At 40.7% G+C, this 13,805-nt stretch overlaps 1 protein-coding gene across 1 annotated transcript in view; it reads right to left on the minus strand.

The window, feature by feature from the left end:
* Positions 1-13,805, minus strand: part of dcc (DCC netrin 1 receptor) — a 310,603-nt gene that overhangs the window by 113,299 nt on the left and 183,499 nt on the right. Inside the window, exons 9-11 of the mRNA XM_061698483.1 lie at positions 5,018-5,172; positions 3,082-3,230; positions 1,067-1,205 (exon numbers count right to left, since the gene is read on the minus strand). Coding sequence (XP_061554467.1) covers positions 1,067-1,205; positions 3,082-3,230; positions 5,018-5,172 — 443 coding nt within the window. The remainder of the gene's footprint in view (positions 1-1,066; positions 1,206-3,081; positions 3,231-5,017; positions 5,173-13,805) is intronic.

Here is a 13,805-nt window from a genome sequence, read left to right on the forward strand (position 1 = left end):
AGAAATTAGGGTCTCATTATCCATCCATCCATTTTCTGAGCCGCTTCTCCTCACGCGGGTCGCGGACATGCTGGAGCCAAACCCAGCTATAATAAAATATTAGCAATTACAAAATAACCTAGGTTAAAAAAAAGAAATCACCAACATAAACATAGGTAATAAATTCCCTGCGTACACATACCTGATCATTTATGATCAAAGAGGAGTAGAAGGAAGAATAATTCATCCATCCATCCATTTTCTGTAGCGCTTCTCCTCACTAGGGTCGCGGGCGTGCTGGAGCCTATCCCAGCTATCTTCAGGCGAGCGGCGGGGTACACCCTCAACTGGTCGCCAGCCAATCCCAGGGCACATACAAACAAACAACCATTCACACTCACAGTCACACCTACGGGCAATTTAGAGTTTCCAATGAACCTACCACGCATGTTTTTGGGATGTGGGAGGAAACCGGAGTGCCCGGAGAAAAGCCACGCAGGCACGGGGAGAACATGCAAACGCCACACAGGTGACGCTGAGATTTGAACCTCGTTCTTCAGAACTGAGAGGCAGATGTGCTCACCAGTTTTACACCGTGTCGCTTGAAGAATAATCCATAATCTTAATCCATAATGTTATCCATTGAGTTTCATCTATTCACGTTGTTCATGCAAAATCTAAAGCTGTTTAGCATGCTGCATTTGTGTGTGAACTTTATGAGAGTGTCACACTGAGAGGAGCGCAATTAAAAATCCAGGGTCCCCAGTGAAACGATTGACAGCAGAAGAGCACAAGATTCAAGTGTACACACACACTCATGCATGTGTGCACACGCGGGCGCACACACACACACACACACACACACACACACACACACACACTAACAAACCAAATAACCCACCAACCATGACGCTTCATCTGAAGATACCTACGATTGATATTTAAAGCTTAATGTGAAGTTTAGGGTTTCAATGGCAGGAATCCTAAAACTTAAATATTAACATGGACTAGTTAGTTCGAAGATTTCAATGAAAAATAAGGTTTCGTCATCGTCAACAGCAGATAAATAAGGAGGTAAAACACTTACCATCTGATCGGGTGGTGACAACGATGTTGTGTAAGGCGGTGCCGGGTCCAAAGCGGTTGATCGCCAAAACGCGAACTGTGTACTGTGTGAATTTATTGAGTCCCTCCATCTTGTAGTTTAATCCATTGACATCGACACTCTGAACACAAACAAATAATAGGAATTAGACTTCTTTGGTGCATTTACCATAGCAGGATACATTTTTGGAAATATGCAAAGCAATTTACTTGGGGTGGCAGTAACACAATCAATGAATAAATCAATAAAATGACATCTTCAGATACAAATCAGGCCTCGGTCATGTGTGGATACAAATCATATGCGAATGCGATAGTGGATATGCAGTATGTGACTTTCATGGCAGAACAGATGTACACCTGTGCAATGTCATTGCGGGCTGGACATCCTCGAAATACAGTGTGCTGATATACGATATACATCAAAACATCCACCCAACAACGCCAGACTGTTAAATCTGCTCCTAATATGCTATGTTCGAGATGTAAAGATCATTAAATGGGGAAAATGATAGCTGATGGCAGCTAGTGGAGTAACTCCATTGCGAAAAGAAGAAGTTGCACCAGGTCAAATTAAACATGCTAAAATAATATACAGTGAATTTGTTTACTTGTGTGGTGTCGCTGTCTGATGTATTGAATTCAGTTTCTCTACAAGCGTGTTTTCATTTTCCTGGGCTTTGGGTCTGTGCTTTTGTGACTTGTTTCCGGTGTCACTTGAAAATCTACGTAAATAGATCGCGCCCGGGATCCGACTGGCAACCAATCCGAGGGTTAGTCTGCCTTTTGAATCTTCGCTTTCCGTTTTCAGGTGGCAACCGAAAATTATTATTTGGTTCATTTGTTTTTTCAACGCGCACAAACAATTGTAAAATGTGACATTTGATCAGAATAAAAATACAAAACGGGAAAATGGGCCACAGGACTCCTTTAATTGGTTGACTTTACATGACCTAAAAGTTTGCTAATGCGCATTAGTTGAGATACGTTTGACACCTCTGTTTGTCCGATCACCTTGTTTTCAACGCATTCATGTCCACAAGGAAGAGCACGTGACTCGTTCAGGGGTCCCCAACCTCTGGGATACGGGCCATTTGGTAGGACACATCAACATCGCAACACTTTCTCCTCACGGTTGTAGCATCGGAGACAAACTATATTCCCCGCGAAAAAAAAAAAGATGTCACGGCCTAAACACCGCAAAAAGTTCACAATCGGATAGCATGACGCGATACGGACACTCAAGGATAAAAAAGGGTGGAGGAGTACAAATCAAGGGGATAGTTAGCAGAACTCGTTCATCTCTTTTTTGCCATACTATGCTACAAGCATGTGGAAATGCAGTATTTTACCAAAACAATAAAATCCCAAGTGCAATAGTGAAAACAGTGAAACAAAAGTACTTAATTTTTGGGACTAGTGTCTTGTCTGACAGCACGCCATGCTATGGGACACAATATGAGACCGACCGGCTCGCTGAACAGAAAAGCCCTTCCTTTAATTTCAACTACATTCTGCGTAATGACTAGTAGTATATTTCATCATTTGTTTTTCTTTGTTTTGGTGCCTAACCATTACCATCCTATACAAAATGTATAACTTTACTCCTGCGCATTTCCCCTAACCGTCTTCGTTACAAAACAGAATCCGAAGAAATTGTTCGACCTCGTTGTGCTCTGAAGCACAGAGCACAAAGTGGAACAATATTCCTGGCTGTACCGATGTTGGGAAAACAATATGGGGTTGTTATGAAAATGAGACACAGGTAACGAGGAAGTCTTTATATGGTCACAGCGGTAGTGTGTGTGTGTGTGTGTGTGTGTGTGTGTGTGTGTGTGTGTGAGTCTCGCACGTCGCTACTTCCGGCTTGAGGCCAGCAGATGCCAGTTGGGCTAGCGTCGCTCATCAGTCAACACGCATAATTTGAACGACTGCACACCACTGAAGTCAACTAAAAAGGTTGCATGCATGGTGTCATTTGTTTGTATTCATTGAGACCTGTTCCTTGCTTGAGAGGCTCTCTGTCCAGAGCACTCTGTAGCCCGTGATTGGTCCGTTTGGAGCGCTGGGAGTCTCCCAGTTTAGCTGGATGGAGGTTGGTGACAGAGCTTCAGCACGTAGTGACTCCATCTTGCCGGGTACCTGGACTGTAATGCAAAACACACTCCGCTTGTTTATACTGTATAACTGGATACGGTTGCTTGTAAATGTAGTATGTGACCCTTTGGAATTCACTGACCTTCTGCATAATTTGTGATCCCATATTTATTGTAAGTCACAATAGAGAAACACAGTCTTCTTAAACTACGACAAAACAAACAATTGTATGCTTCCAGAACACAACATCACAGTTCAGGCTGGAAATCACGGGAAGCTTTGGATTTAATAACAGTTGAGGCTCCTTTCGCAGCAATAATCTCAACCAAACGGGTCCGAGGATTTCGGTGAAAATTTTATATCTGGTCCCAAATATTTTAATATTGTCTGTGTCCCATCCACATCACATTTGGAGACTAAAATGACATCTAATTAGGCTGGGGGTGAGGAAACCCTTTGTGCTCGAGGACTACATTGGATTTTTTTCAATGGACAGATGGGCCAGGTCATTCGCAGGTGAGTTACAAAGAAACAGTTCACATGTATTAAAAAAAATGTTTCTTCTAGCGACTTGTTTAATCACTTTGTTTTATTGTATTTACAATAAATGACTCAACCAATTATTTAATTCAATACATGAATAAAAAGTCAATAAAAATGAAAAAAGTCAAATATTTCATTTTACAAACATGAGAAATAATTGACCAATTATTTATGAAAATAAACAAAACATTTCAATCAACCAATTATTTAATGAGAGAAATGAAGGCTAAATCAATCAAATTAAAATGAAATACATTGAGTTAACCTATTTTCGGAAAATAGGCTCAATTAATCGCATAAATATTTGTGACTCTTGATAATGCTTGGCCAGACGTAGGTAGTAACGTGCTACGTTTACTCCGTTACATTTACCCAAGTGAATATTTTGATAAACTGTACTTGTCAGTACTTTAACTCCACTGTACTTTTTACTTTTACTTGAGTATTTATGCGAACAAGGATCGATACTTTTACTCCGTTACAATGATCGACATGCTGTTCGCTACTTTTATTTATCCATTCTTGCCTTTTTAGACGAAACTTTGCACACGACGAAGTAAATAACATACGGCAGCTTGTGGATTGTTTGACAGTTATCCATCCATCCCTTTTCTGAGCCGCCTCGCCTCACGAGGGTTGCGGGCTTGCTGGAGCCTATCCCGCAACCTAGCCCATACACAACTGAACTGGTTGCCAGCCACTCGGAGGGCACACAGAAACTAACAACCGTTCGCACTCACATTCACACATACGAGCAATTTAGAGTCGACAATGAACCTACCACGCATTTTTTGGCGATGCGGGAGGAAATCGGAGTGCCCGGAGAAAAGCCACGCAGGCACGGGGAGAACATGGAAACTCCCCACAGGCGGGGCCGGGGTTTGAACCTCGGTCCACAGAACCGTGAGGCTGACGCTCTAACCAGTCGGCCACCGTGCCGCCTTGACAGTTATGATTATGATTATATTTATTATTATTACTACTACTACTATTATTTGAAATGCAGTAATACAACTACCAATGCTAATATTTGTTGGTGCAAAATGTTAAACATACTTAAATAAGAATTTGCAAGTTACCTTATCATTTCAATTTAGTATTGTTGGACGTTAAATATTAAATCCAAATCAAAGTCACTTTGTATTGATTTAATAAAGGCTAAACTGACACAAAGCTTTTTTATGTTTTTTTTTATTTGAACCTCACACACTAACGTGATATATAACAAACACTAAGTGTAGAACATGAACAGACAGGTGACAAATGCAAAACTCCATCGCTATTTTTGTCTTACGGTCTTGTTTGGTGGTGATCCTCAAGGGGCCGGAGCGTTCTCCTGGTCCGACACCATTGTAAGCAACGACTCGGAAGCTGTAACTCTCCTCTGGCTTCAGATTAGAGACCATCAGCTCCAAAGACTCAGGCTCTGACACATTGACTGACCGCTCCCTGTCGCAGGAAAACAATCATTTTGTTGTTAGACAAATGGAGATTTCATTTCTTCCTCCAATAAGATCAGGTTGCTGCCTGTTCTTTGCATTTAGAACTACGGAATACGTCCCTTACTGTCTTGGATGATCTAATGCGACCTTTAGCCTGTTGAAAACCACATAATCAATATCCCATTTTGAAATTCCACAGCATGAAAAAGACATCCCCAATATAGTTTGTAACAATGCAGATAATCAAGTCGTAATCTATTTAATCCCCCAGTAACTACAGTTAATCCAAAGATTACAGCGCCACTGCATTCTCTCAGTCTACTAATCACCAAAGCAGAGATGAGAAAAAAAACAGCTGCAGATGAGACCCTTTCATCGACTGTATTCAATTCAAAACGCACACCTTTTTTTACACTGAGCAGAGAAAAATATTTTTAGACTGGATACCCGATCTATTTGGAAAGTTGTGGGTCAAAATCCGACAAAAGCAATGCCTTCGGTGGAGCGGATCAAATGTTTACAAATACTGAATAGCATTACAGCGCTGCATACTGGACATGACCGCTGTCAAAAGGAATTTCCAGCATTGCAAAACGAATCCCGTCATTGGTGACAAGAAGGTCGAGTGTTCATGTCTAAGTCTGTGTCCATGAGACGTCAAATGAGAATGTTGGTATTAACCTCATGTCTTCGGCATGGTCACCAATCTATCGCAGTCGGCTAGCTGTATTCATAGCACAGTGCTCAAGCCTGGCAGCCTATAATGACATACGGTGATATATTATGTTTTACCAGATTTCCTTTATAGAATTCAAGAATAATTCAAGGAGACAAATTCCTTGTGTGTTTTGGACATACTTGGCAAATAAAGATGATTCTGATTTGGATTAGAACTTAGAATTTGGAGCGGCTATTAAAGATTTGATTGTCAGCAGTAGTAGTCAAACACTACCCAAACAGTTTCCATACCAATAGCTTGAGCGGTGGAACAGAAAAAAAAAACAAAAACAAAGAACCTTTTCTATAGAGTTATGTCCTAAATGTACATTTTGTTATAGTACTATTATTATTATTTTTTTTTTTTTTGCTGTAGTACTATAGTGACTACCACAGACAAATTTCTTCTGTGTTTTAACTTACTTAGCCAATAAAGATTATTGTGATTATGATTGCAATTTTGAAGCAGCTCTGGACATTGTTATTTTAAAATATGTCCTTGTTGATCTGTCAAAATGCTGACCCTATAGCCATTGACAAGACAGATGATCGGGCTTGACAAATATCCGCACTTGATATTTAGTGAATGAGCTTTGTTTTAATAAATAGTTGTGTGCATCAATGGATTTTAATTATATATATATATATATATATATATTTTCACTGCGGCCAGCTTCTGTCCAGCCTCCACGGTTGCGTCAAGGGTGGTTAGCCCCGCCCAACGGTGCCGCTCTGTGCGGTCGCACACTCGGCACATGCCGGTTTCGGCCACGGCTTGGCTCATAAGCTCACAAATGCGCTTGTCAAGAGCCTGCCCAGAACATATCTGCTGGTTGAAAGCTTTGAACGGCCACATAACTCTCATTACTGCTGAAATGTACAGTATTGGCATGTGGAAGGTTCATTTTGTTTTTTTTTTTACATTTAGGTCTAAAGATGGGGAAACCTTGTTAATATCACTATTTACCTTTAAATTGCATTTTAGTCACTTTCCAAATGTATTGATTTAAGCTATCCATCCATCCATCCATCTATTTCTTTATACCGCTTATCCTGTTCAGGGACCTGGAGCCTCTCCCCTTGAATTTGGATGCAAGGCAGACCACACACTCACATTGTCACATAACCCACTGAACCCACATTGCCTAAATGGACTGACTAATACAAACCATTTTAGGGTAAAATACACATTTCATTTTTTGAAATAAAGGTGATTTTTTTTTTTTTTTTTTTAACTGTATAAATATTTTCCCCACTTATTTTTCCCATGTTTGCTGAATTAATTTTAATTAACTGTAGCATTTACTTTTGTCTCTCCCTCACTGCTCACTTCTTTCATGCAAGTTATTAGGACTGACAAAAGCGTCTGCATATGCTGCCAAGTTTTTACGACTGACAAAACCCGACCATTTTTTTTTCAGTCTTTATGACTGACAGATTTTGTGAAAACTCGAAATCTCTTCAGTCCACGCTAGCACTCAGAATCCTAAAATGCTGCAAGCTGGTCAGTCCCTCAGGTAACAAAGCTTAAAAGCCTGGATGTGAAAGCATTCAGCTGGAGCTCCGACCGTCAGAGGTTACCATTTAACATCAGCGGGGGACTTGCCAATGTCACCCAGCGGGTTTCTACTGAATGTTTAGAGCCGCGGTGTGCAGCAGAGCTGTAATGAAAGGATATAAGTACTGGCTTTGACATACTGTTAGTATACAACACTTACACTATCAGTTCTTTCTGTCAGCAACTTTCAGACACACAGGGTCCATACACGTTCAAGACCGGTGCACACATTTAACTACTTTTTTGACGAAAACACTAATGCTCGTAGTAACCAAAGTCTGTTTTCAAAGTACAGCACAGTACTATTTGCGGGGGATAGAGACTGAGCTCAACTGCGAATGGCGAGAAACCGCAAGTAATCGACGCCCCTAAAAAGATTTCAAATTTCCAAAATGGATAGTTTACACCCTAAATATGCCATATATGAGTCTGATGCCAAAACAGAAACATTTGAAACTCATCCTACAATATTACCTTTCAAAATAAGTATCTTACAATAAAAATACATATTCATACATTATATGTAATTCCATGAACAATAGGATCTAACAGCCCATTTTCAACTATTACCACAGCTAGGATTCGTTTTCACAGAACTGAAAGTAGAACTGGGGGATGAACCAAACGCCATTCAATCCGCAGCGACCAGATGTTGAAAGGATGACAATGAGGTGGTTACTCACAAATCTCTCGATATGCACACAAGAGGGGTCATTGTCAGTCGTAACCACGCCAAAATAACAACAACGGACTTAGTTGGCCTACTTCCGAATCTCAAACACAATCACAAACAGTCAGAAAATATTGTATATCTTAACATAACTGAAGGGTTGCTACAGTATTTTTTAACTTTTCAAATCCATCCTGGGGGCTGCATTGAACACCCTACCCCACGGGGCTATATGTTTGACACCCTTGCACTAAACTAAGTAAACAGATAAATAACTGGACGAGCCAAAATCTTCTTCAATTAAACCACAACAAAACTGAGATCATTGGTTTTTGGCAATGAGGAAAAGATGATTGCGGTTAGTAAATACCTGGAGTCACTCTCTTTAAAAACCAAAGACCAAGTCCGAAACCTTGGTGTTCTGATAGATTCCGACCTGACTTTCAACATTCATATCAAATCAAGTACGAAAACTGCCTTCTACCATCTGAAGAACATATCCAGAGTGAAGGCTTGCATGTGTCAAGCAGACCAGGAGAAGCTCATCCATGCTTTTATCTCAAGTAGACTTGACTATTGTAATGGTCTTCTGACTGGACTCCCTAAAAAGAGCATTAAACAGTTGCAGCTCATTCAGAATGCTGCAGCTCGGGTTCTGACCAGAACAAAGAGGTCAGAGCTTATTACTCCAATTCTAAAGTCTTTACACTGGCTTCCAGTCAGCTTTACAATATGTTTTTAAAGTTCTGCTACTGGTCTATAAATCACTAAACGGTTTAGCTTCTGAATACATGAAGGAAATGCTAATAGAATATAAACCCAGTAGGGCTCTGAGATGGACAGACTCAGGTCAAATAGTGGACCACAGAGTCCAAAGCAAACACAGTGAAGCAACATTTAGCTATTATGCAAATGAATGCCAACAGAAGTAACGTCAGCCCCAAGTGTGCATGTTTTTAAGTCCAGGTTAAAAACTCTTCTTTTTTGCCATGCTTTTTAGAGCAGTTCCACTTTCAAATGATATTTCTTGCACTGTACTTTTTTTCTTTGTTTTAAATGTTTATAAGCTGTTTTTTTTCCCTTTGTTTTTAAATGCTTTTAATCATGTACAGCACATTGAGTTACCTTTTGTATGAAATCCGCTATATAAATACATTTGCTTTGCTTTGCTAAGTGTATAAAACATAGAACAATAATTTTACTATTATAAATAATTTTAGCGATATAAAAAACACCTTTCAAGTTTGTCAGCTTGGTATAGTTTGCTCCTTTTTCAGTTCTGAATGTGGAGAAGAGCTGTTACTGTTCCATGCAGAAGCAGAACTATTTTACTGGAATCCAAGGCCACTGGCCACACCAAAACTAGTGGTAGGGGCTGTTTATTATAATACATAATTATCCATCCTTCCATTTTCTATACCACTTATGCTGTGAAGGGATTTGGGGAGCTGGAAGGCCACACCATGGACTGGTTGCCAGTTAATCACAGAGCACACAATGTATCGAAACAACCATTCACCCTCACATTTACACCGTAACTTGGGATCAGGAAGTTGTCATGATCTGTGTTTACAGTTGTTTATCTGTTGGTTTGTCATGGGTCCACACTAAGGGGGGCGTAAAAATATCGATTTATCAATGCATTGCAATTCTTTCCCCTGCAATTCAATATCGACTCAACAAATCCTCTGAATCGATTCTCCTCCTGGTCAGTAGGGGGCGCTTTGCGTGCGAGTGGCGTTGTAGGACGGAAGCCGCACTCAACAAAGCAACAACAATATACCGACTAAAGCTAGCAGCATCGTGAAGCGAGCAACTTCTATTTTTAAATTTGATGTTTGGATTCCTCTGTAAAACACAAGAAATGTACAAAAGACACTCCAACCACGATATGCAATGCCAACACAAAAACACGATGCTGAAGTTTTTAATTTTGAACTCCATATGTACGAAGAAGTTATTATTGTGCATTTTCTTTTCTTTTATTCCAACTTCCAGGAGGAAATAAATATTTATGTATACATGCACTTTGCCTTTAAAGTGTTTATACACAACTATAATGTTTTTTTTTAATATTCCACTACATATGCGCATATGTTATATGCAAATGTTTATGTTCAATGTTTTATTGCCTAGAAAATGTGATGTAACATCAAAAAAAATTTACGTGGCATCACAAATAACTATTTCAATATGTACTTAATTATTTGTGTATTTCTACTTCTTACTGAATCAATATTGGAGCATTTTAATCAATATTGAATTGAAACGAATTGAAACCTAAAGAAACGATATAATATTAAATTTCAACCTAAAAACATCGAAAAGGAATCGAATCGTGAGGTTCTTAACAATGCCAAGGCCGCCTAGTCCACACCATTTCAGTTTCTTATGTTATGATTGTTTTATTTTGTTTTCCTGTGTCTTCCTTGTCTTCGTCAGCCCTGCTCCCCTTGTGTTAACCGCCACAAAAATATCACTTAAACAAATATGAAACATTTGACACAGAGGTACTGTCGAACCAGTCATTAATGGCTTAACAGGCAATATACTCCCAATCAAGTTTCCACTTGGTTAAGAAAGAGTGCCAAGTAGCAACATAAATAACAACACAACAGGTAAATCAAAGCAACGTGTTTTGATTCAAGATTTGTCCTACTTCTGTCTGTAGCCATTCTCTAAATGTTGCCTTGTTCAATGGCTACATCTCTCTACAATAGTGAGTACGCTATACTGTATATAATGTGAGCATACGTGCATCAAATACTGTAAACTGTCACGTTTGTATTGGCATTTTTGGCAAAGGGTTCCATAATTGCAACCTGACGGAAAACGGGAAATGTTCCACCGTGTTTTTGGCTCCCAGCTGAAGAAATTGGGAGGAATGGTTGTGTTTAAAATGGATTTTGTCACTTTGATGTTTTAAGTTGCGTTGTCTTTGTTGAGACTTCATACAAATTCGACACACCAGCTTGTTGGTGTGAGCGGGATGGCCGCGTCCATCTGGCTTGAATCCAAAATGTTCCCACATCGTCGCGGTGACATTAGGCGTTGGAACTAATTTGATTTATGCTGCTCACTTTTTTGTAACTGTGCAGCTACCAGCTCGCTGTCAGAAACTTTAGCTTTGTGTACGCGAGCGCCCGCATTTCAAACGCATGCACGCGTGTGCACAGACACACAAACGGCCAATCAGATGGAGGGTCCCCTCCCTGCACGATCTCTGATTGGTTTCGAGACCACGATGGGTTTCATGTGTGCGCTTTTAAGTTAAATGTTTTTTTCTTCCTCAAATGACTGGGCACCTCTACACAGTTTTTTTCTTTTTTTTGCCGCACAATTCAGGAATTAGTGCGCATATGCGACCAAATTAGTTGCACTCTGCAGTCCTGTCAAAATAGCCCCAGATCATTGGATTTTTGCAGTAAGCAGCACACAATGTTAAGACACACCTGCCGAGAACACTGCCCACCAATTCCATGCCAGGAAGGTGTAACCATTGATGCTAAAACTTTGATTACCTTTTCGTTTGCAGTGTGCATTTACTTAGTGCCCAATTAATTGAAGCTGTTAAGTTCTCCTCATGGATCACGGCGACAGTATACCACAAGTCTCTCTTTATTGCTCTTTTGATGAGAGATGGTGGAAAGTCAGCATTAAAATAGGCCCCAGGGTGAAATCATCTGAGCACAATATTGATTGCTCTGCTCTTGGCAAATGAAGACAACAGATTTAGTTTTATCGAGGGCAACATAAACATTATCTTGCATTCTTTACCTCACTGGCAAAGTAATAGCAAAGTACCGACAATTCTGTGCCTATATGGGCAAGGGTTTTGGGGAACCCGTGACCCTAAACCGGACAAGCGGCATAGAGAATGGATGGATGGATGTTTTTTGGGAATATGAATTATTCTATTGACTGGGAGTGAAAATTGAACAGTCATGTTGGGTTGATGTCAGTGGAACATGAGTCAGATGTTAGTAATGATGGGGCCTGGCTCAAGTTTTGTGCTTTACTTCATTCTGTCTTCAAGAGGTCGGGCTATGTGTTGGCAAATCGAGCTCTTCCACACAAAACTCATCCACTAATGCCTGAATGGAGGTTGCTTGTGCACTGGGGAACAGTGGGGTTCGGACAAAGCGAGCCCTTCCCCAAAGTGTTCCTACAAAGGGGTAGCATTTTTCAACATCTTCTGGAAGGATGATTATGATAGGAGACAATGTGATCTTTTTTCCACAATGTAATTTTCATCTCCTTAAAAACCTTTCTCAAACACTCTCTTTTGTCGTAGGGCAAGAGCTCATCAATTTGGAATAGGTGTCCCCTCACTATTTGAACGGATTTTGCGATCGCTCCAAAGAGCAGTCATGGCTTCAGTATTTTAGTTGCGCTGCAAATTGTGAGTAATAGAAAACTATCTGTATTCATCTGATGTTGTACACTGGATTTCCCATCATATATATTTTATATTTAAAAAACACTACATTTATACTTTTTCTTCTTCTTCTCCTTTCGGCTTGTCCTGTTAGAGGTCGCCACAGCGCATCATCCTTTTCCATGTCAGCCTATCTCCTGCATCCTCCTCTCTAACACCAGCTTCCTTCATGTCTTCCCTCACGACCGCCATCAAGCTTCTCTTTGGTCTTCCTCTAGCTCTCTTGCCTGGCAGCTCCACCCTCATCATCCTTCTACCAATATACTCACTATTTCTCCTGGTCTGGACGTGTCCAAACCATCGAAGTCTGCTCTCTCTAACTTTGTCTCCAAAACATCGAACCTTGGCTGTCCCACTGATGCACTCATTTCTAATCCTATCCAACCTGGTCACTCCTAGAGAGAACCTCAACATCTTCATTTCTGCCACCTCCAGCTCTGCTTCCTGTTGTCTCTTCAGTGCCACTGTCTCTAATCCGTCCATCATGGCCGGCCTCACCACTGTTTTATAAACTTTGCCCTTCATCCTAGCAGAGACTCTTCTGTCACATAATACACCTGACACCTTCCTCCACCCGTTCCAACCTGCTTGGACCCGTTTCTTCACTTCCTGACCACACTCACCATTGCTCTGGACGGTTGACCCAAAGTATTTAAAGTCCTCCACCCTAGCTACTGTATCGCTGCTCACTGTAGCCTCAGTCTCCCCCCTCCACCTCTCTCATTAATGCACATATATTCTGTCTTACTTCAGCTAATCTGCATTCCTGTCCTTTCCGTTGCATGTCTCAACCTTTCTTACTGTTCCTCCACCTGCTTTCCCTGCAGATCAAAATGACACCTGCGAACACCATGGTCCACGGGGACTCTAGTCTAACCTCATATGTCAGCCTATCCATTACCACTGCAAACAGGAAGGGGCTCAGAGTTGATATCTGATCCAGTTCCACCTCCACCTGAAACTCCTCTGTCATACCTACAGCACACCTCACAACTGTTCAGCTGCCCTTATACATGCCCTGTACTATGTAAACATATTTCTCTGCCAGTCCAGACTTTCAAATGCAGTACCAGAGTTCCTCTCTGGGTGTTATAGGCTTTCTCTAGATCAACAAAGACACAATGTAGCTCTTTTTGACCTTCTCTTTACTTTTCCATCAACACCATCAAAGCAAATAATGCATCTGTGGTAGTCTTGTCTTGTCTGCGGTAATTGGATCTTTTTCGTCTTCTTTAGTGTCCAACCTGGCATACATGT

The sequence above is a fragment of the Phycodurus eques genome, chromosome 15, assembly GCF_024500275.1.
Source record: "Phycodurus eques isolate BA_2022a chromosome 15, UOR_Pequ_1.1, whole genome shotgun sequence".
NCBI classification, from domain to species: domain Eukaryota; kingdom Metazoa; phylum Chordata; class Actinopteri; order Syngnathiformes; family Syngnathidae; genus Phycodurus; species Phycodurus eques.